Source organism: Pecten maximus, chromosome 10 (assembly GCF_902652985.1).
Source record: "Pecten maximus chromosome 10, xPecMax1.1, whole genome shotgun sequence".
NCBI lineage: Eukaryota > Metazoa > Mollusca > Bivalvia > Pectinida > Pectinidae > Pecten > Pecten maximus.
Window position 1 is genome coordinate 33,846,231 of NC_047024.1, and position 25,728 is coordinate 33,871,958.

Consider the following 25,728-nt stretch of genomic DNA (forward strand, 5'->3'; position numbering starts at 1 on the left):
GCTGATGTTATGGCTGTTGTTTATGTTGTTGTTATTATTGCTGTCGCAGTAGTGTTGTTGTGTTATTTATTGTTGTCACTGTAGTTTGTCTTTTTTCGTCTTGTCATTCCTTTATTCGGTGATCACTCAAATATATACAGTATTAGAAAATCAAAATTAGACATTGTAAAATTTAGGAAAATATATTACACAACACAATGATCAGAATTGATTTTTTATTGATATTTGTCATTTTCCCGAAATATAACAGACAAACATTAGTGCAGTTGATAACTTAGTACTTATACCTATGACACTCACTACTCTGGACCAGCCTGCGTAAAGTGTATAAAGGGAGAGAACTTTGGATAGCCCACAGTCCACATTTCGGTGACAATATGGATATCTTAAGATGAAACACACATAGTTACCAAACAGAAGCATTTCAATGAGAAGAACCTCTTTCTTTAAAAGAAAGTAATTATCTGCATTGCAACCTCTATTTTGTGAAGCCATCTTCGAGATATTTGGGGTTTTCGATATGCAAGTTTGAATACCTGTTTATAAATCGGGGTATTTGAAATATCTATGTACACAAACGATGCGTGTAAAAAGAAAATATAGTGTGTGAATCTGTTTTAATGAAAACATGCCATCTACATGTTAATAGTAACGTTAAATCATTGTGATAATGAGTTTAATTTAATTAAGTATCCATGATATGACGACTTTGAGGGTACTAATTTGATCATGCCTTTATCGGGATAAACGTTTGTACACGATTATAGTTAAATAGTTTTACTGTTAACTTGAAAATGCATTTTTGTATGATATATATTTGAAAGATATTGAAATTCAAAGTGAAATCTGCAACTTTGAACACTATTTGTGTAACCCGTGGTAGGTATATTTATGTATACGGTTGTTTTTAAATGAAAGTTCCTTACATTCGTCAACACAAGGCTCCAGGTATTATATTACCTTTAAAAGTGTAAAGAAAACTCAATTGATCAATTTACCAATAATTGCGGTCTGATGTTCCTGGACGTTTTACGAACAAACGCGTTTCCTTAAGTTGTATGACCACTTATCAAAATGACCAAGAATATAACAAATGAAAAGATATCTGGGCATTTTATTTCTTATTCATGGGATTTCAAACAGTAAAAAAAATTGTATACTTACACAAAATATTTTTGAGTTTTCAATATCGGTGTTTAGAAAGAATCATGAAGAAACTATTAAAATAAATTAAAGTATGTATTTTTGGGTATCTATGTTGAAAATTATTACCTCAAATCTGGAAAACAAGCCTATTGTTTGCTTTTCAGTTATAAATGTAGTACATGTAGTCATTTAGTATATTATAGATGCACATTTTCATAATGTTTAGGTGACTTTTTACATATATAAGTATTTTCCAAAGGGCGATTCTTGTCAAGTATACGTATTGGAAAAGGACAGTACTTTCCTGATTATATAAAGAAAAGGACAATGATGATATCAACGAATTATCAGCGAGTGTTTCTGAGACAGATATAATGCATAATGCCAAAATTGCACATTAGTGATAAAGAGATTTTTCACGTGTAAAGACCATAGTTGTAAGTACATTGCACCGTGGATAAAAGGTAAATTGCACATGGAGATAAACGAGACAAAACTACCCAAGAAAGCACTTTATAGAACAACATTTGTGATAAGGAAATTGCAACATAAGCGTGATTGAAATTGCTGATATTCACAGGACAATTAAACATAATGTTCAATCAAAGTTTATATAACGGTTATTTTTTTGCAAGACTATCATTCATATTGAGTTTAAATAATTCAAACAAAAATAGTTAAACTTTTCTCCAATTCATCTTTACACCATTTGATACACTCGTCTTTCTCCCCTCTTCACTTTCAGTTTCTCTAGACGTTCCCACTTTCAATATATACATTTCACATGCAATATACAGTAGAATCAGTATATGTATTCTGCTACCGATATCTCAACAAGAAAACACACACACACACACACATTAACATGCTCTATGTACATTAAATAATGGTTATATTACATTATATTACATGTATATTTACAGTAAAACAGCCAGGATGAGCCAATATTATACAATAGATAATATTTACACTCTATACTAAAATGGTATCGTTCTAGTTAAATTGTCGTTATATTCGCTATAACAGGTTTTGTTTTATGTGAACAACGAATCCCACAAAATGAAGAGAAAAATGCATGGAAATGTTCACATGAAGCACATGGTTATTTTTTTTATGAAATCAGCGAAAAAATGGTCGCCCGAATTTGTTTTTTAAGTTCAGGTGGTGATAAAATTACTATTTCTGTTTTCAGTATTACTTTAATAGAAATTATAGGAATACGGAGAAAATGATAACGCGAATTATACCTTGAACATGTATGAAAAAGTAGTATCTAATATTTGAAATGAAGATTAAGTCTAATATTTAATATAAATTTAAAAATCTACTACTACAACTTTCTAATTTGAAGAAATCGAATCATTCGCGTAAATGTGTATAAAACATCTGAAAGATTTGATTATCTTAAACGCTCCCCAGCAAGTCAGAAAAACGTATTGGAATCATGTTAAGGTAGGATAGCTTGGTATTTTCAAATAGATATCTGTTATAATTCGATGTACTTCATATTCAACCAAAATGAGCTTTCTTCGCCATCAAATGAATCATTATTGTAAATTGCCTAATAAAAAATATCATTATCTTATGAGAGCTTTGTATTTGTTGTTATGGATCATTAAGCTGTATCTTAGCACAAACACTGATAACGAAAAGGGTAGAATGAAATTTAAATCAATTCAATCGGCAATCAAATAAATAGTGAACATAACTGTTAATAACATTATTAATGTGCACACCATTGTAACATTGTAACAATGACATTTCAATAAGATTTACACCAATAAGAAACAATCTTATATTATCATGTATTTCGATCTACATCTTACATGTATCTGCAATATATACAAAAATGACTAGAAGTGGATGCATGCTATACAATCTTTGGTAATAGAACTAAATGATAATTTACTAACACGTGGTCGGTATAGACTTAAAAGGCAAACAATACATATACAAACACGAGATTCATGATACAAAAGGAGATATGTCACATGGTTAATGTTCTCAGCAGGGCACCAGCATTTTGGTAACATTGGCAATATCTAGAACAAAGGATCAATGGTTATCAAGAAAAGCTTAAATGGTTTGGGAGTTGATGTTGTTTTTCCTTTTCAGTCGAGAGATGATACAAATACTTCATCGTATTCAAACCTGGTAATACTACAGAAAGCCGAAATAATAGATAATTAATTCTAGTCATTACATAATCGACTGCAGTGTAACTAATACTCCGTGTCATTGACGGAACAGTACAATTTAGCTTTTCAAGTACAAAAGTCTAAAAAAAACTTATTAAGAAAAAATATAAAATAAATTACTATTTTATACACACTACGCACAAGCTACTATTCTTAACATGTCATGAGCAGCTTAAAATGCATTTATATTATCTTTACCATGGTGATGTACATCTTTGCAATTTCTATTTGTTATGCTTACAATAAATCAGCAATGTTATATATAATATATAAGATGACTATGCATTAATTCATACCTATTCTCGAAAGAGCAGTATCCATTCTTGTATTCTCTCTTCCGTCAAATATCCACAACAATAACAATTATTGAACATGAAGATATATAACGTAAATGTAATGAACCAACCCGTAAACCATGGCAAGTTATAGGAAGTGATATTTATATGATCAAAGCTTATTCATCCATCAACTAAAACAGCGGGTTATATATATAAAACAAACACATACAAACAGACAACGGAAGAAGCCTGCAGATCTCTCTGAGAATACGTCACGTTTCCCTTACCAACTTCCGGTCTTGTTATATTGCTCATTAGGCGGGCGAACAGCAGCTGAAGCTTCATACAGGAATATAAACAGGCCTCTTTAAAGGTTAGGATATATGTTTTGTTACTGATTAGGAGACACAATCTTTTCCCAGCGAATACGTGTTTCACACACATACCCATTCATTTTATGATTGCTCATAATGGTTCATAAAATAGTTATGCACGTAATTGCACTCATGAACAGCACGAAGACTTGCTTTCATTTTTTCCCTCCACTAATTGCAGACCGACTGTTTTCACTTCCAGATCTTCATTGGCTCTCATCAACCTAATTTGTAAAATGCAGAAAAAATATGGTAAAATCTAACAGTGATATTTATTAATGTTAGCTTCATTCAATATCAAACAAATTGCTCACAAGGTAAATTGAAGTTTACATATATCCAATGACACAGGACAGACGGAATTGAACAATTTTACTTAAAAATCCATACCTTGTTAATTCTATGACGGCTTCTATCACGTTTGACCCATCCTTGGCACTGGTTTCAATAAACAGGCTGTCAAATTCCTAGAAATAGACACAACATCATATTGAAAAATATTATTTTACATCATATTAGATTAATCAAAGCATTACGTTCCAAATAAATTTAAGCTTTAAATATTTGTTTTATTTGTATACTGGTATTAAAGAAACGCCGAAATGCAAAATCAATGGAAACGTGGCGTAATACGTTTCTTTTGTTCTTCATGGAGGAATATCGATGTCCGTTTCCGTGGGAAAACGGTTCACCTTCATCCCGGATGCGAACAAATGTACGCTTTATATGTATATGGCGAAGCCTGTATCTAACATAGTTCTGACAAATGGATTTGAAAGGTAGATACTGACCCGTGCAAGTCTCTGTCCGTCCTCGTAGTGGACAACTTTCCGCCCTTGTTTCTCACTAGAATCCCTTAGATCGGTTTTGTTAGCACACAACATTACAGGAATATTCTTTTGAGCGCTGTCCTACAATATGAAAGACAATTTTAATTAAAAAAAAGAAGATATATAACAATTGTTCCTTTCACGTTTGAAGGGAACTTTCTTAGTTACTTATCTCTTATCAAACACAAAATGTATATCATTAGAAAGTAAGCAATACCTGTTTAATTGCACACGGTTTAGAACACATAAAAGAACATATACGATATGGCATGGTTATTCACATTGGCTAACACATGGTCCCGTGGAGGTCAATATCTTGAGATATTGCCCTGATGTGTCTATTTTTAGAAACATTGGGTCAATATTGAGTTTATATTACGTCACAATACCCCAATGTTAATGTCTTGTTATCAAGATAAATAAAATGCAATTCTACTGATTTGCAAATAAGTTTCACGTCTGATATAAAGATTAAGGACCTTTAATTGATTTGGTCAATATGATGTTAAACCAACCTAAAATATTTACATCGGGATTCGCTCTCAATCATATTTGATCCCAGTAGGTCGGTATAACACCATATTGACTTCACCAAAGTCCATAATTGATATATATGAGATTTCCCTCTGTTTTTATTGGATAAAGTATCGTCACGTACAGGTCGATATAGAACATATGGACCACATATCTCTAAGTAATTTAGCAGAGTCCGGTCATATAAACTGCAGAATACAACATACACTGCATTCTCATATCAACTACATGTATTGAAAGTAAAAAATGGCAAAGTGTGATGATATACTTGTCTTAGATAATTATTAGTGATATATATTAAGATGTTTGTATATATCTAAATGTTCAATTTTAGGATAAATAATTCATAAAAAGACAATGCTCAAGTCACTGACGAATATGAACAAATCATCTCGGTTAATATTGTATTTCCCCACCCGGTTCATATGCTACCATACCGACTTCATCATAGATACTTTAATGTATCAATATTTCTCTACTCACACCTATGGAATCTTGCCACTCCCTGATGCTGAGAAACGACCTCTCGTATGTGCAGTCGTACAAAAGGAACACACCGTCTGCCCTTCGGAAATATGACTTGGCAATACTGCGAAACCTTAAGTAGAACAATATTTACATGAAAATGTCTTTCGAATGATCAAATAAGCATTCTTAGTTTTGTGAAAAACACAAAACAATGGTTAAATGGAAATCGTGGGTACAGGTTTTACCTCCATTTCGGTCATAGAATGTGCTGTTTAATATGACGCTGCAACACATATGACTTTAATGTATATTTGTTAACAAGTGTTTATTACAAAAGAAATATATTTAAGTAGTTTTAATTTTAGACTGTTAGCATTCATTGTAAATCGTGAATATAACAATTCAGCGCCAGGGCACTGACCTTACTCTAAAATAACAGCATAGAAATACCGGTCCAAGCGTGAACTATTTGTATCATATTGCATTAAGCATACATCAGTGTAAAAAGATAAAAATGAAACTTACATTGCATTAATATAATATGACGTCAAAATCAGAACATCTATTGTTACCAGATATTATAAACCTGTTCCTTTCGGAGAACACAGCAGGATAGTATTCGCTATACCAAAGTATGATATACAATGTATAGTATCCGTCACACTACGTCAAAGTTCCATAGCATGCATGTATATGATAATCAAATTCTATCTATCCGACTCCGTGTTAGTGCTCAGTATACTTCAGGCTACATAATTCAGTGTTGTTATTTAGCTGTTAAAAAAAAGAAATATTGAAATTGAAATGCCGAACAGTAAAAGAGAGAAACAGCCATATTCCTGTTAAAATCAGATGATGAAAATGATAGAATATCTACATTTACTTCACCTGATGGTATGCAATCTGCCATCAAACAAGTGCATCGTTATATATTTGTTTTATCCTAAAATACATTTACAAAAAGAGATTGGCCTTTATTACCACAAGATGTGTTCAGAAGATTGAGTTACGGGATATCTAAGCAAATTCAATGTTTGATATATTCAAAATAACAAATTATCGATATCATATTAAAATGCCTCGTTAATATCTAAAATGGTAACTCGGGCATGGCGTGAAAACTATGCATAGACAAGGGCACGTATGGCCCATCTTTTATGTAGTCGTTTTTAATATGTACATAAAAAAGAAATAAGCATTTATTTAATTTTCCTAATTGATTCAGCCGGTCATTTAAACTTTAAATCATTTAAGCTAACAGACCTTCGTTTAATTCATTGCACAAAAACTGCTCCTCATGCATGATTAATTTCCTGTTCAATAGCGAATGCACGTGATTAACAATTCCCAGAGAGAATACATTGCGTCAGAGAAATGGTCACACTCCATCGTTGCACACGGAGCACGATTGGATCACCACTCGACCACGTGTTTTATTCACCAGTAGCTGGTGATGACTTCCTGATAGCGACAAAAGACATTGCCTTGAGAGAAGGTATATCAGGACAAAACAAATAATTGCCTCACCTTTCCTGTCCCGCTGTGTCCCAGAGTTGCAAGGCTATTGTACGACCATCTACCTCCATTACTTTGGTCTGGAAATCCACTCCTGTAGACCAGAATAATGTAATCATGCCAGCCCTTTCCCGTTTACTAGTGTCTTTAAGACCAATCATAACTATCATTTGCCCATTATTGTGCTTATAAAACATATATTGACTATACACATTTTGTGTCTGTCTCACTGAAAAGCCGTTTGTTGCCAGTAAAGTAGTATTATAAATACAAGTAAAAAAAAAAAAAAAAAAAAATGCAAAACTACTAATTAAAAATAAATCATCTGCCATATTGCCATATGATTTGAATTATAATCAATATCTAAGTGTATTTTGCACAGCCAGATCTACAGATGTATATTCAATAGTTTATAACTGCATTGTAAATCAACGGACATTGTGTAATTGGTATTCTTATACTCAGAATAGTGAACTGAAATTGATCACAACATTTCGAGGGAATAACATAACAAACGACGACAAAGGCTAAGAATACGTTATAGACAATGAGTAAAGACTTACCAAGAGTTGAACTGAGGTTTGAAACGAATTTGCCCTTGCACAGTCTCATGATGAAACTGGACTTGCCTGTGGCCGCGTCACCAGCCAGTACGATCTTATACATCCTCTCGGGCTCTCGACTTATCGGCTGCATAATCTGTGAATAAATAGTTTCATACATGTTGTAATGCTAAAAATCCTTAATGGAGCCGTCGTGATAAAAAGGAAATGGAAAATTTGAAATAAACAATACAATGAAATTGCCAATTAAGCTATAGTATATATGATACATGATACATAGACCAGCACATGGTTTCCCATGTTCCTACAATTGTATTTTTAACAATTAAATAAGCTACATATAATTTATCAATTGTATTTTGGGGAAAAAAGTAAGTGCTGACGACGTCTGTGGCGATTGGTTTTAATATCAATAGTAAACAAAATAATATTTTCGCAAAATAAATATGACATAACGCGTCAAATGATTCTTTGCACATATAAACAATGTTACCACGACATTTCCTCTTGCAATTAAGTATCGCCAAACGAGACTTAAACGAGATTTGTGAAGCATCTGATTTACCTTTTCTTTGGTTTTCTGTTGTTTCCTCGTAGAACGGCGACCACCTGACCCACCAGAGTCTCGTCCGGCCTGGTTATCACGACTTCTTGACCTAGCACTTCCTCTCTTATTTGGCGTCACTGGGAGATGGTTGGAATCTCTGTATTTATACACTCTCGGGTCACGCTCAAAGTGACCTTCACCTTCAGAGTCCTCGTCGTGTGATTCAGGATCCTGATAAAAACATACCAAAGAGCACGAAAGTGAGCCAAACAGTATCTTACACTGTGTTAAATAAAGTTTATTGAACGAGTTTAGAAAAACTCTATAGGGCATCGTCTCAAGTATAAGATTCTGTTTATCACAAAACTCGTATTTATAACAATATAACCGATAACTCTCTAACTAGTTTTAAAAACGGCAGGCGAAATTCGACTTTGGCGGTGTTTTATGCACATGTGTCTAACGGTAAAATACTGTTAATATATATGTGCGTTACGGTACAATAGTGTTAAAACACATGTGTCTAACGGTACAATAGTGTTAAAACACATGTGTCTAACGGTACAATACTGTTAATATACATGTGTCTTACGGTACAATAGTGTTAAAACACATGTGTCTTACGGTACAATAGTGTTAAAACACATGTGTCTAACGGTACAATAGTGTTAAAACACATGTGTCTAACGGTACAATACTGTTAATATACATGTGTCTAACGGTACAATAGTGTAAATATACATGTGTCTTACGCTACAATAGTGTACATACATATGTGTCTTACGGTACAATAGTGTTAAAACACATGTGTCTAACGGTACAATAGTGTACATACATATGTGTCTAACGGTACAATACTGTTAATATACATGTGTCTAACGGTACAATAGTGTAAATATACATGTGTCTTACGCTACAATAGTGTACATACATATGTGTCTTACGGTACAATAGTGTTAAAACACATGTGTCTAACGGTACAATAGTGTACATACATATGTGTCTTACGGTACAATAGTGTTAAAACACGTGTCTAACGGTACAATACTGTTAATATACATGTGTCTATTGATATTTATGGTATGACCATGTTACGCGGTACACGAGTCTATTTATGTGATAAATATCTTATTGATACATACCACTGTACTGTAATGAAGGATATTATATACATAAATGTTTACCTCATCGTCCACATCGATGAATGCTCTCCGATTGAGTCTATTTTTGTGTACGTGACTTTGTATGGTATTGTGTTCAGGAAGGATTTCTGACTCGGATTCTATGTCGTTGTGATCACGAAGAGTCGAGTGCCCACTGTCTGCTTGGTAACAAAAAACAGAATTAATAATCATAACAATTTAACATAACACTCCCGACAGTAACCTGACTCATTGGTCAGTAACATAACACATTGGTCAGTAACATAACTCATTGGTCAGTAACATAACACATTGGTCAGTAACATAACACATTGGTCAGTAACATAACACATTGGTCAGTACCATAACACATTGGTCAGTAACATAACACATTGGTCAGTAACATACCGACACATTGGTCAGTAACATAACTCATTGGTCAGTAACATACCGACACATTGGTCAGTAACATAACACATTGGTCAGTAACATAACTCATTGGTCAGTAACATAACTCATTGGTCAGTAACATAACACATTGGTCAGTAACATAACACATTGGTCAGTAACATAACTCATTGGTCAGTAACATAACACATTGGTCAGTAGCATAACACATTGGTCAGTAACATAACACATTGGTCAGTACCATAACACATTGGTCAGTAACATATCACATTGGTCAGTAACATAACACATTGGTCAGTAACATAACACATTGGTCAGTAACATAACACATTGGTCAGTACCATAACACATTGGTCAGTAACATAACACATTGGTCAGTACCATAACACATTGGTCAGTAACATATCACATTGGTCAGTAACATAACACATTGGTCAGTAACATAACACATTGGTCAGTAACATAACACATTGGTCAGTAACATAACACATTGGTCAGTAACCTGACTCATTGGTCAGTACATGTATCATAACACATTGGTCAGTAACATAACTCATTGGTCAGTAACATAACTCATTGGTCAGTAACATAACTCATTGGTCAGTAACATAACACATTGGTCAGTAACCTGACTCATTGGTCAGTAACATAACACATTGGTCAGTAACATAACACATTGGTCAGTAACATAACTCATTGGTCAGTAACCTGACTCATTGGTCAGTAACATAACACATTGGTCAGTAACATAACACATTGGTCAGTACCATAACATATTGGTCAGTAACATAACACATTGGTCAGTAACATACCGACACATTGACCAGTAACACATTGGTCAGTAACACATTGGTCAGTAACAAAACACATTGGTCAGCACCATAACACATTGGTCAGTAACATATCACATTGGTCAGTACCATAACACATTGGTCAGTAACACATTGGTCAGTACCATAACACATTGGTCAGTAACATAACACACTGGTCAGTACCATAACACATTGGTCAGTAACATATCACATTGGTCAGTAACATATCACATTGGTCAGTAACATATCACATTGGTCAGTAACACATTGGTCAGTAACATAACACATTGGTCAGTAACATACCGACACATTGGTCAGTAACACATTGGTCAGTAACACATTGGTCAGTAACACATTGGTCAGTGACATACCGACACATTGGTCAGTACCATAACACATTGGTCAGTAACATAACACATCGGTCAGTAACATAACACATTGGTCAGTAACATAACTCATTGGTCAGTAACATAACACATTGGTCAGTAACATAACACATTGGTCAGTACCATAACACATTGGTCAGTAACATATCACATTGGTCAGTACCATAACACATTGGTCAGTAACACATTGGTCAGTAACATAACACATTGGTCAGTAACATACCGACACATTGGTCAGTAGCATAACACATTGGTCAGTAACATATCACATTGGTCAGTACCATAACACATTGGTCAGTAACACATTGGTCAGTAACATAACACATTGGTCAGTAACATACCGACACATTGGTCAGTAGCATAACACATTGGTCAGTAACATAACACATTGGTCAGTAACATAACACATTGGTCAGTAACATACCGACACATTGGTCAGTAGCATAACACATTGGTCAGTAACATACCGACACATTGGTCAGTAACATATCACATTGGTCAGTAACATACCGACACATTGGTCAGTAACATAACACATTGGTCAGTAACACATTGGTCAGTAACATAACACATTGGTCAGTAACATACCGACACATTGGTCCGTAACATACCGACACATTGGTCAGTAGCATAACACATTGGTCCGTAACATACCGACACATTGGTCAGTAACAAAACACATTCGTCAATAACATATCACACTGGTCAGTAACATAACACACTGGTCAGTAACAAAACACAATCGTCAATAACATATCACACTGGTCAGTAACATAACACACTGGTAAGTAACATAACACACTGGCCAGTAACAAAACACATTCGTCAATAACATATCACACTGGTTAGTAACATAACACACTGGTCAGTAACAAAACACAATCGTCAATAACATATCACACTGGTCAGTAACATAACACACTGGTAAGTAACATAACACACTGGCCAGTAACAAAACACATTCGTCAATAACATATCACACTGGTCAGTAACATAACACACTGGTAAGTAACATAACACACTGGCCAGTAACAAAACACATTCGTCAATAACATATCACATTGGTCAGTTAATTTTCCTGAATGCCCCCAATAATATTGTTTGATATGCATTTTTTAGTTATATTCATTACTATCCTTGAGAAAATGTTAACTAAGTTGCCAAAATAGGCGGAAATGAAAATACCCGTCCCATATAGTTCAAGCATCTTCGACTGGTGTTGGTCAGTAAAACATAAAATTTGGATCTAATATTATCACCCTGAGTATTATTTATAAGATACCGTTAGGAAAATGTGTAGTGCACTTCTTCTCTACCGGGGACATTTTTAAACGAAGATAATGTAAAAATCCGCGGTTTTACACTTTCTGAGATTCATTTGAAATACATAAGAGTGTTTTATTTATCCCACGGTATGTATTAACCATTGTTCACTTAAAAGTTATGAAGAATACTGAAGCGGAGTTTGATGAAAACGGATATCACGTGAAATAGACGTAGTCCAATCTACTTAAGGTCCATGGTAAATAAGTGTATGGGTATAGATATATATATATTGTACATAGAATGTTAATACTGTCCTGATTCAATAAGTGAATACATATATATTTTGATAATAATTACTTCCCTTGATAACCGTACAAATCATCGATAAATAAGTCAAACTTATTTGGAAATTATAAATGATATTCCACAAGAAACATGTAATATTGCCAGAAATTTGCCTTTTTGGCATCACAAGACGGCGTACCATCAAATCAATATCTAACTCTAAAACTGGTCATTACATGATTATCTAACTTTAAAATTGGTAATGATGTGATTATCTAACTTTAAAATTGGTAATGATGTGATTATCTAACTTTGAAACCTATAATGCTATGATTTGTAGCTTTTTGTATTACCAGGAACTGTTCGTGTTCCATGTCATCAAAAAAAAATTCTACATAATTCTTATATCATCAAATTGTATCATGTAAGACGTTCATCGTTATTCAGATACAATTTAGTTATGACCATATTTAAAATGTAATGGACCGTAACAACAGAAACGTACAACGTCAGGAACAAAGAAAACAGTCAAGCATAAGTACAACGACAACAAAAGGTACAATGAAATCTGCGGTAGGAACAGAGGAGATAAAGATAATATTACGGGAACCAACAAGGCACAAATACAAATACAGGGATGGTGGAGACAACACTACACGTGTACAGGTAACGTATGAGATACACGCACCACTATCGGGACATATTACATTACAATTATCAGGACACAGAAGGAATGACAACAACAAGAGGAACAGAGGAGGAATGACAACAACAAGAGGAACAGAGGAGGAACGGCAGCAATTACATGAACAGAGGAGGAACGGCAGCGATAACAGGAACAGAGGAGGAACGGCAGCGATAACAGGAACAGAGGAGGAACGGCAGCGATAACAGGAACAGAGGAGGAACGGCAGCAATTACAGGAACAGAGGAGGAACGGCAGCGATTACAGGAACAGAGGAGGAACGGCAGCGATAACAGGAACAGAGGAGGAACGGCAGCGATAACAGGAACAGAGGAGGAACGGCAGCGATAACAGGAACAGAGGAGGAACGGCAGCGATAACAGGAACAGAGGAGGAACGGCAGCGATAACAGGAACAGAGGAGGAACGGCAGCAATTACAGGAACAGAGGAGGAACGGCAGCGATTACAGGAACAGAGGAGGAACGGCAGCGACTACAGGAACAGAGGAAGAACGGCAGCAGTTACAGGAACATAGGAGGAACGGCAGCAATTACAGGAACAGAGGAAGAACGGCAGCAATTACAGGAACAGAGGAGGAACGGCAGCGATTACAGGAACAGAGGAGGAACGGCAGCGATTACAGGAACAGAGGAGGAACGGCAGCGATTACAGGAACATAGGAGGAACGGCAGCAATTACAGGAACAGAGGAAGAACGGCAGCAATTACAGGAACAGAGGAGGAACGGCAGCATTTACAGGAACAGAGGAGGAACGGCAGCGATTACAGGAACAGAGGAGGAACGGCAGCGATAACAGGAACAGAGGAGGAACGGCAGCGATAACAGGAACAGAGGAAGAACGGCAGCAATTACAGGAACAGAGGAAGAACGGCAGCAGTTACAGGAACATAGGAGGAACGGCAGCAATTACAGGAACAGAGGAGGAACGGCAGCATTTACAGGAACAGAGGAGGAACGGCAGCGATAACAGGAACAGAGGAAGAACGGCAGCGATAACAGGAACAGAGGAGGAACGACAGCGATTACAGGAACAGAGGAGGAACGGCAGCAATTACAGGAACAGAAGATACACTAAAGCAACTACACCAACAAAGGCGACGCAAATAAAACTACAGGAACGGAGGCGACGCAAATAAAACTACAGGAACAAAGACGACGTAAATAAAACTACAGGAACAAAGGCGACGCAAATAAAACTACAGGAACGGAGGCGACACAAATAAAACTACAGGAACGGAGGCGACACAAGTATAACTACAGGAACAAAGACGACGTAAATAAAACTACAGGAACGGAGGCGACGCAAGTATAACTACAGGGAACAGAGCCTTCACAATTATGAATAGAGGGAACAGAGAAGGCAATAAAATTTTAACATTACATGATACTATAAACAATAAAACATGGTGAGTAGCTAATCGTCAAACAGTAATTATAATTAAAACGTGTATATTATTACGACCTTTTCGCCTCTGTACGCACATTATGTCGCCTTCTAACAGAACCGGGATGATGTCAATTTTAATTGTTTATATAGTATGGCAGAGACCAATTTTCTGTGAATCATTGTCATTACCACTCAGCTGTAGAGCGTAAAATTGCATTATTGATGTTCCTTTGGGAAAAGCAGTTTTTATACACCGGAAACAAACGAAATGCACTAACGCATTCTCGGTCGCCATTCCTGTCAGCGTACACGTGTACATGTGTAATACCTAAAGTCATGATTCTGCACACACATACATGTGATTCCAATTTGTATCGATAATATGTTTAGCTATGTTCTATATCAAACGGCAGTTAAACAATTCCGAGAGGCTACATGTCTCTCTATATATATGAAGAAGCCTGAGAGGGCAGAAAGGCCTTGCGGCAAAGTCTGTTTTTGTGTTATTTTATATATATATGAATATATAGCTATAGGATATAGCTACTCAGATATATCTTTAGCAACATCTGTCTTGTTGTTTAATAAGGTAGACATGATTTACAGGCCACCTGGCAATAACTACTGTCTGATCTATATAAACAAGGACCTTCTACATATAGTCAAAATCAGTCTACATAATGCATGCCCTCCTATCTATCATTAGCAATAAAGGTGTCGCTGACGTTATACACGATACTATATACATTATAGTATATACATTTGTACTATATACATATAGTTACAACTATTCAAGATAAACCTTGTCTATAAAACAGCCATATATGTAAGGGCCACATGGATAATTTCCTGCTACAATATGGATAACTCATCACCATTTTCCTGTGCATAACTGTTCATCAGGAACCATAGAAGTATTAATTTTGTGTATTAAACAGCTTTATAGACCGCCTGGCAAAAGGCGTTTTGTTCAACATGTATTATATATAATATATACAAATGTGAGTATGTCAAGCGATACTGTTTTATTATTGTTTGTAGTATATTTTATATATCATATATACAATTGTACACAAACAGGTCAGTATGTCATGCGATACTATATTATTATTGTTTACCTATGTCATCGCAGATGTTATCCTCCTCACACGTTTCCTCTCTGGGAAGCCGAGCTCGAATTATTCGTGGTGATGGCAAAGAACCGGAAACGGAAATGTCATCTTCAAGGAATTCATCTTCGGCAATGGATGTACCTCGACTAAGATTCAATGATTTCATCCTGCAATTGAATTCAAGTCAATATGGAAAATCCGTCTCATTTTCGACGTAGACATGATGTACAATTCTATTTACAGTGACATTAGTTCAACAATGATGCATAGCAACAAGTTTAATAAAGATGATATACAGATTTTTACACTATACATCTTTAGAAAATAATATAAGTCTAGACATGTCTGCATTTACATGCAAAAATATAACGAACTAACAATGGAAACATCGTGTCTAGTCATAGGACGCTAACACAGTCTATGGATATCACTATAGTGTATAGCACACCAAATATGCAATTAAAACAAGAAAAAGTGTTAGTTTGATAACGTTACCACGAACGGTTGTTGTAGGACGCTATACTTACGATGGCGGACCACTATGGATGTAGTCACTCATAAGAGACCCACGCCGTTCCCTCTCTATCATAGACGCATTGGAGGACGAGCGAGAATGGTTTTGTATCTGTACAAAACCGACAGATCGTAACATTAATAATTCAACACAGTATAACAACATTTTACCTCAGCTAGATCCTTACCACGGCGGCTGTAACCACACACCTTGTCGTTTGTCTGTTAATTTCATGGCGTTGATCACAGTGTCAATATCGTCTATATTCAATTGTGGCTGATTAATGAGACGCAATAGTTACATATACAATATTGGTTTTGGTTCCAGGTAAATTTATCGATTTTATTCAAATTAGGAAATATCAATACAGATATTATCATGAACAACGGATGAAAACACGGGAGTCTGTTTTGAGATAAGTTGATATTTTACTCTTGTTCAAATAATCTATATTTTGCTCATATAGAGTACAAACAGGTAGGGTCGAATTCGTTTGAGAGACTTTTTCTCCATACCGACTGAAGCTTGTTAAAGAATTATAATAAAAAAAAATACAATAATACTGAGATATGTCCCTATGAGACTTTCATGATAAAGTGTTTTATACGATGTTTATAGTAACAGTAACGTAAGAGTTATGGGTAAATAAAGGAACATGTTGACCTTTGAAATATATATCTTTTACTTACCATAGGGGTGGGACTATACTTTGGGATATTTCGATTCACGACGGCCTCCCGTAAATCGTCATTTGTGTCGTGTAACTGTTTGTTGGCATCGCTAAAACATTTCGAAAAATCCTTACAATGTTGACTATTACATCAATTACATTTTTGCTGAGAAATTTAGATATGGTTGCCCATATAACATCTTGAAAAATCTTTCAGAATATATAGCAAATCTTTGTCAGCTATAATTTAGTTTAACTACCAGTTTTTAGGAACATAAGCGTCACTTATTTCCACCTATTTTCTGCAATGATAATGAGGATGTAACGAAACGCGAGTATTTTTAATACAGCATTTACTCTAAAAACAAAATTAACTATTCAAACAATAATGAATAAATAAACAGCTGCCTTCAGCCTCGCTCTTGAAGGCGTTTTGGTTGTAATAACATTCAATATTCACATATTACCATTGAATTATGTGTCTTTTCTATTATAGTATTTGGTTAAGCAGATATCATTATGATGAGCATACAGCCGTCTGTGCAGTTTTATTCATTAATACCATATTCGCATTAACAACCCACTAGTACATTTTACCTGCTCTTTTAATGGTGTTATACAAATGTTATTTAATTTGAGCGTTACAGCCGATTACAGCCGATTACAGCCGACTATAATCCGTCGGTTTTATGATAAAGAAAGAAATGGCTTACTAGCATACTAGTCTATTCTAAAGTGATGTCATTATTTTATTCACACATCGTTTTCCCATGATTGTTCAGGGCAGTACTTAAAATGATTAAAAACTCGTTACAAGGTTCATAGGAAAAACTGTATGCATACGCTTATATATATATATATATATCTATAAAATTAACATCACAGGTGTTTGATGTTGTACTGTTTTACATCCTCTGGATACTAATTGTTATATTCATACGTAAAATACATTCAATAACCTGAGATTTAAGTCGAACGATTGTATGTTTCATTGCCTCCCAATGTGACACACATTATTATATATGATCTCTAAAATACGGAACAGTTGTATGTATGGAATTCAAACACAATGAAAACTGGGCCGACATGTTTTCGTATCGAAGGAATCACAATGAAAAGGGTTCAAAGGGAGGTAATCAGACGTTATGTCATTACATATTGTTGGCATCAACTCTATGGCGTTACGTCCGCACTATACATAGAACGTACATACACACTAACATCAACTCTAAGGTGTTACGTCCGCAATATACATAGAACGTACATACACACTAACATCAACTCTAAGGTGTTACGTCCGCACTATACATAGAACGTACATATACACTAACATCAACTCTAAGGTGTTAGTCCACACTATACATAGAACGTACATACACACTAACATCAACTCTAAGGTGTTACGTCCGCACTATACATAGAACGTACATATACACTAACATCAACTCTAAGGTGTTACGTCCGCACTATACATAGAACGTACATATACACTAACATCAACTCTAAGGTGTTAGTCCACACTATACATAGAACGTACATATACACTAACATCAACTCTAAGGTGTTAGTCCACACTATACATAGAACGTACATATACACTAACATCAACTCTAAGGTGTTAGTCCACACTATACATAGAACGTACATACACACTAACATCAACTCTAAGGTGTTACGTCCGCACTATACATAGAACGTACATACACACTAACATCAACTCTAAAGTGTTACGTCCGCACTATACATAGAACGTACATACACACTAACATCAACTCTAAGGTGTTACGTCCGCACTATACATAGAACGTACATACACACTAACATCTAAGGTGTTACGTCCGCACTATACATAGAACGTATACAACTGTAGTAAATAGTTTGATATCAAATGTCATCCATGATCAACCCAATGCTGTCCGTATTACCTACCTGTTTCTAATTTTTATCTAATGATTTTGAAAATGAAGTGTGTTTTTTTTTTATTTCCATGACATAAGATTTGTTAATGCTGAACGCCGGCGTTTTAAAAAATATTTGTCCCAATTTAACATATTTATGGTGATTATAATTTAAAAAGTGTATTTAAACATATACAATTATTATAAGACTCTTTCATATGTGTATATGTAGGATAGGGATATTCCACCCGAGGGGTCACAAAATGTGGTGAAACCCGAGGCTTGCCGAGGGTTTTACCACATTTTGTGATCCCGAGGGTGGAATATCCCTATCCTACATACACACATAATGAAAGAGTTTTTTTCTCTCATATCATTACCGAATTTCTGGCGAAAGTGTCCCCCAGCCATCCATTTTCTTCAATTTTTTAATTTCTTTATTTGACGTTTTTACTAAATATACTTGTAATATTCTGAAAGATCATACCGTATTTTGGCAAACTTTGTTTGCACACAAATTTCATTCATTTTGTGGTTAAGTGATGAACGAATGAACAATTCGCCAATAAAAATTACCGTAACTTGACCGACTTTTACGTGGCCGTGATCAAATTGTCAACATCCGAGAAAAAGAAGTTCTATCAACAATACTGAAAGCCAACGCTGAAATGAGTTTTCCAACTTCACATATAATTTGATTTGCACCTCGACATATTTAATCATTTCACAGAACACACTGTACTTTTAAATGTCAAGTCAAATGATTTTTTTATAAAATATACGTCACTGCATGACGTCACGACTGTCATTGGAATTCCATTCATAGTTCAAGGATATTGAGAGTGATGTCGATCTCGATCGCCATGACGCGGCGATGTTTCCTGGCTGGTAATTTTAAATTCACTGTGATTTTGGCAACTTCGCGTGTGAACCAGCGAACAGTGACTCTATACGAGTATTCGATCTTTTCTGTGACATAGGATTATATGTGTTTAACTGGTTGTCTTGATGGAATGACGAAGGTAGGTCAGTCGATAGGCTAACGATGATCATATTGAAAGGCTAGGATGGCAGTTAGTTTTCATGGTTACTCTACACAAATATAGACTCTGAGTTACAATTAAAATAAATATTTGTATATGAACATCGAGGGGTGTCATTTTTACCGAATGTTCGTTCATTTAAGAGCCAATTCCCAACTTCCAAACACACAGGTTACTGAGTAGGCCTAACAGTTACTGACAGTAGGCCTACAGTAGAGTAAACAAATTCCAGGGCCCCCTGCTGACGCAAACGGAACCATTTCATAGGTTGTGACGTTTGACATTTTCTTTTTTTTAATATTTTTTTTATGTATGGCTTTTATTTCACTTCCTGTCATTGCCAGGTGATTGTGTGTGTTTACATGTTTTTAATGACAAATGGCAAATCTGTCGGGTAGACACCTAACATCACTCTAAGGTGTTACGTCCGCACTATACATAGAACGTACATACACACTAACATCAACTCTAAGGTGTTACGTCCGCACTATACATAGAACGTACATATACACTAACATCAACTCTAAGGTGTTACGTCCGCACTATACATAGAACGTACATACACACTAACATCAACTCTAAGGTGTTACGTCCGCACTATACATAGAACGTACATACACACTAACATCAACTCTAAGGTGTTACGTCCGCACTATACATAGAACGTACATACACACTAACATCAACTCTAAGGTGTTACGTCCGCACTATACATAGAACGTACATATACACTAACATCTAAGGTGTTACGTCCGCACTATACATAGAACGTACATATACACTAACATCTAAGGTGTTACGTCCGCACTATACATAGAACGTATATATACTATTACATCAACTCTAAGGTGTTACGTCCGCACTATACATAGAACGTACATACACACTAACATCAACTCTAAGGTGTTACGTCAGCACTATACATAGAACGTACATATACACTAACATCTAAGGTGTTACGTCCGCACTATACATAGAACGTACATATACACTTACATCTAAGGTGTTACGTCCGTACTTTACATAGAACGTACATATACACTAACATCAACTCTAAGGTGCTAGTCCGCACTATACATAGAACGTACATATACACTAACATCTAAGGTGTTACGTCCGTACTTTACATAGAACGTACATATACACTAACATCAACTCTAAGGTGCTAGTCCGCACTATACATAGAACGTACATACACACTAACATCAACTCTAAGGTGTTACGTCCGCACTATACATAGAACGTACATATACACTAACATCTAAGGTGTTACGTCCGTACTTTACATAGAACGTACATATACACTAACATCAACTCTAAGGTGCTAGTCCGCACTATACATAGAACGTACATATACACTAACATCTAAGGTGTTACGTCCGCACTATACATAGAACGTACATATACACTAACATCAACTCTAAGGTGCTAGTCCGCACTATACATAGAACGTACATATACACTAACATCAACTCTAAGGTGTTACGTCCGCACTATACATAGAACGTACATATACACTTACATCAACTCTAAGGTGTTACGTCCGCACTATACATAGAACGTACATACACACTAACATCAACTCTAAGGTGTTACGTCCGCACTATACATAGAACGTATACAACTGAGGTAAAAAAAATGATAGAAAATGTCATCCATGATCAACGCACTGCTGTACCTACCTGTTTCTAATTTTTATCTAATGATTTTGAAAATGAAGTGTGTTTATTTATTTCCATGACATAAGATTTGTTAATTCTGAACGCCGGCGTTTTAAGAAATATTTGTCGCAATTTAACATATTCATGGTAATTATAATTTAAAAAGTGTATTTAAACATATAATATTAAATTGAGATAGAAAATGGCCATTGATCATTTTCCACATTTTCCACTCCTAGTAAAACATGTCTTACATGCTGACTAAACGGTACATATTTATAGTATATTTATTAGGCTATACTATAAAATAAGGCAAGTCTATCACAGAATCCACACACTTTCATGTATACGTCGATTAAATGATAGGTACTAGCATAAAACAATGAATGACGAAATGAGAAATAGCATAGCTGTAAAATATTGATTTACTGAGTACATACACAGCACTACAAGTACCAGCCATGCCATTGGTGGTTAACAAAGAAAGACTATTGATACATGGAATGGAGTTGGTTTAAGGTTAAATGTGACAGAGATGTCAGCTCACAGAGAACAATATCCACGTTTTCAGAAAAGACAATGAGACATAGCATAGAATGAAGAACAATTAATTCAAAATAAGTAAATTGAACAGTTTCAATCTCATACAGAGTTTTGATAAGTATCTATGTTAAATCGTGTAACTACACAGAAGTTCCGCACACGGAATCCTGACGTTTGATATGTTAAGAACAGCTGGTAAGATTTTTGAATAACTACTTTGACCGCTTACAGTTTCGTTAAGAATATGTAAAGTTACTACTTTCCGTATTTAAACATACCATTATTAGTCCAGTGTGCATATGAATTTTCTTTAGGAAATAAGAACTAGAATCGCAGCATACTGTATAGTTGTTATTTTCACGGGGCTAATATTTCGCGGTCGTTCAAGTCGGGACAAGTTCGCGATAATGTGTGTTTTAAATTTTGCGCAAACATGCATTGTAGTGTAATCATTCTGTAGTAAACACTTCTGTACATTTCAGTGGATGTATACATATTCGCTTGGTATTTATTTTCGCACTATATTTAATTACTTTGTACAGTATACAACGAAATTAAATCCTCCGCAAATATTGCCAACTATACAGTGGTCGGACAACCTACACTGCGTTATGGTCCGTGAACTCATTCCATTTTCTGAAAGGGTGCTGACATGGTTTGTATATATTACCCAATACCAGATTTGGCTAGTTGTACTAGAATTGAAAGAATTTTATCTTAAAAATTTACAACATACATCAGTGCGAACGACCTTATACGATATCTTGTCCTTGTGCGATTCCTGTAATAAGGTCAGTGATATGATTTTTTAGTGAACATTAAGATTTGATTTAGTGGTATTATTTTATTGTATTGTTAAAAATGGTACGTAAATATAATGCATGCTAGATAAAATGTGAATGACGATCATATGAAGAAGATATAAACTACATCTAAATTCAATAAGTCATACTGTATAATTTCCTAGCATATGAATATAAGAAATAAAGTATTTGCGAAAGAGTTTAGTATACAGTAACATTTTATGGATATTGAGTAAGTAGTAGTAACAGCTGTGATACTTACTGTAAAAGGTGAAGCTGTCGGGTCAGATTATCCTGCTCTTTCACGATGTCCATTACAGTCTCCTTTTCACTACAAAATATTGATTTTGCAGAAATGATTAATTTGACGGATTTTATGATGATAAAATGTTATGTTGGAGGCTGGCGGTGAAGAAACCTCGTTATTTTAACACTTCCTCGTGATCCTGTTACATATTTTACCAGTGAGTAACATCAATAATTTAAAAGCTGAAGAAATAACAATCCCTCCCCAGGAAACCCGACGATACTGCTCTATCATAACCACTTAAACATACATACACCATATTGATTAAAATGGTCAACATACGAATTATAACGCAATATTATTATGTACACAATATGATATCTACTGAACAATTACTTTCTGTGATAATTAATCGGGCAAAGGTAAACAAAAAATACGACGACATCATTAAACGCAATGAAATATCAGACTTCAGACAAATTACTCACAGTGCACATTATTGTTTGTGTTAGGAAATTAAATGCATTTCAATAAGACGTGTTATTAATATATTGTTAAAACTTTGCTTCATGATTCAAACAAACGTGGGGAACATGCTTTCTTTCATTTGCCAAAATTGGTCTATTTGTGTATCAAATACCGCTATTAAGAAAAACTAGATTTTATATAATTTATCTCCGAAGCGATAAATATATATTCGCTGGTTTGATAAATTTGTAGTTAACAAAAAATGAAAGTGATTCAGTAGAAATATCAATATCAGTTTTTGGAATATATTCCGGGCGGGTATATATCAATCTGTCATCTAAGAGTTACTGCCCCTAAATAGCACCTATTTAATATGGTACTAGTTACCAGAACAACCTAACACGAGGTGAGGTGTCAGATTAGGAATATTATACAAATTACATACAAGGGAATGTTTCGTTAGGCTGAATATTTAACGCAATCAATGTTGTCTAATGATGAAAATAATCTCAACAGCAATAAATCATTCCGAATTGATGTCGCCATTGGTTTGTCGAAAGGGCACATCTATATCAATAGCACCTTTAAAGGTGAATTTAATGAGATACATGCTCAGTTAACGGTATATCAAGGTTGTACTACACAAATCATTTATATTGGCCATCAGATGCCTTATTCCATCTCATAGATATAGTCTTAGTCAGTTATATAGTGATTAAACTGTTGTCCCTTGACCTATCCTGTGACTTACCGATAAAGTTCACGACACTTGTCTGTATAGTTGACCTACCCCGTGACTTACCGATAAAGTTCACGACACTTGTCTGTATATTTGACCTATCCCGTGACTTACCGATAAAGTTCACGACACTTGTCTGTATATTTGACCTATCCCGTGACTTACCGATAAAGTTCACGACACTTGTCTGTATATTTGACCTATCCCGTGACTTACCGATAAGGTTCACGACACTTGTCTGTGTAGTTGACATATCCCGTGACTTACCGATAAAGTTCACGACACTTGTCTGTATAGTTGACCTATCCCGTGACTTACCGATAAGGTTCACGACACTTGTCTGTGTAGTTGACATACCCCGTGACTTACCGATAAAGTTCACGACACTTGTCTGTATATTTGACCTATCCCGTGACTTACCGATAAAGTTCACGACACTTGTCTGTATATTTGACCTATCCCGTGACTTACCGATAAAGTTCACGACACTTGTCTGTATATTTGACCTATCCTGTGACTTACCGATAAAGTTCACGACACTTGTCTGTATATTTGACCTATCCTATGACTTACCGATAAAGTTCACGACACTTGTCTGTATATTTGACCTATCCTGTGACTTACCGATAAAGTTCACGACACTTGTCTGTATAGCTGACCTATCCTGTGACTTACCGATAAAGTTCACGACACTTGTCTGTATATTTGACCTATCCTATGACTTACCGATAAAGTTCACGACACTTGTCTGTGTAGTTATTTCGTACCGACACCAGTTCACTCCGTACAAGCGCCATGTTTGTGCGAGTGTCCGTCAGCTCGCTTTTCAGTTGCCTATTGGCAACAGTGATCTCTTCCAAACGCTTTTTCATGTCCAGGAGATGTGTCTCCAGCTCCTTGTTTTTCTGCCCATTCCCCTCCTGATGAATAGACAAAGCAGACGGAATCAAAACTGGTTCTATTCAGAATGAATAATTAAAACCCGTATCATATCGGGTATGTATACTATCTTCGTAAAATCGGGCAAATTGAGATCTTGAAGACAATGTGACGACCTTAATATACTCTTAAACTAATATATGATAAAAAAAAAAAACAATCGAAGAAAAGGTCCTACAAAATAAGAAATGATTGGAAAATAAATCGATATTATTCACAGTATATTCCTTTATCTTTGCTTAATT

The 25,728-nt window shown here is 35.2% G+C and overlaps 1 protein-coding gene across 6 annotated transcripts in view; it reads right to left on the reverse strand.

Annotated features, from left to right (window-relative positions):
- Window positions 1-201: 201 nt before the first annotated feature.
- Window positions 202-25,728, reverse strand: part of LOC117335577 (ras and EF-hand domain-containing protein homolog) — a 51,048-nt gene continuing 25,521 nt past the window's right edge. The window contains exons 6-20 of one of the 6 annotated variants that reach the window (XM_033895661.1): window positions 25,271-25,464; window positions 23,353-23,421; window positions 23,024-23,068; window positions 17,162-17,252; window positions 16,486-16,583; window positions 15,965-16,125; window positions 9,638-9,777; window positions 8,472-8,684; window positions 7,907-8,042; window positions 7,356-7,437; window positions 6,717-6,731; window positions 5,844-5,958; window positions 4,788-4,907; window positions 4,387-4,463; window positions 202-4,220 (exon numbers count right to left, since the gene is read on the reverse strand). In XM_033895661.1, the coding sequence (XP_033751552.1) occupies window positions 4,127-4,220; window positions 4,387-4,463; window positions 4,788-4,907; window positions 5,844-5,958; window positions 6,717-6,731; window positions 7,356-7,437; window positions 7,907-8,042; window positions 8,472-8,684; window positions 9,638-9,777; window positions 15,965-16,125; window positions 16,486-16,583; window positions 17,162-17,252; window positions 23,024-23,068; window positions 23,353-23,421; window positions 25,271-25,464 (1,650 nt within the window). In that variant the 3' untranslated portion in view covers window positions 202-4,126. The remainder of the gene's footprint in view (window positions 4,221-4,386; window positions 4,464-4,787; window positions 4,908-5,843; window positions 5,959-6,716; window positions 6,732-7,355; window positions 7,438-7,906; window positions 8,043-8,471; window positions 8,685-9,637; window positions 9,778-15,964; window positions 16,126-16,485; window positions 16,584-17,161; window positions 17,253-23,023; window positions 23,069-23,352; window positions 23,422-25,270; window positions 25,465-25,728) is intronic. The other 5 variants (XM_033895662.1, XM_033895665.1, XM_033895664.1 and 2 more) reach the window with 5 other exon arrangements.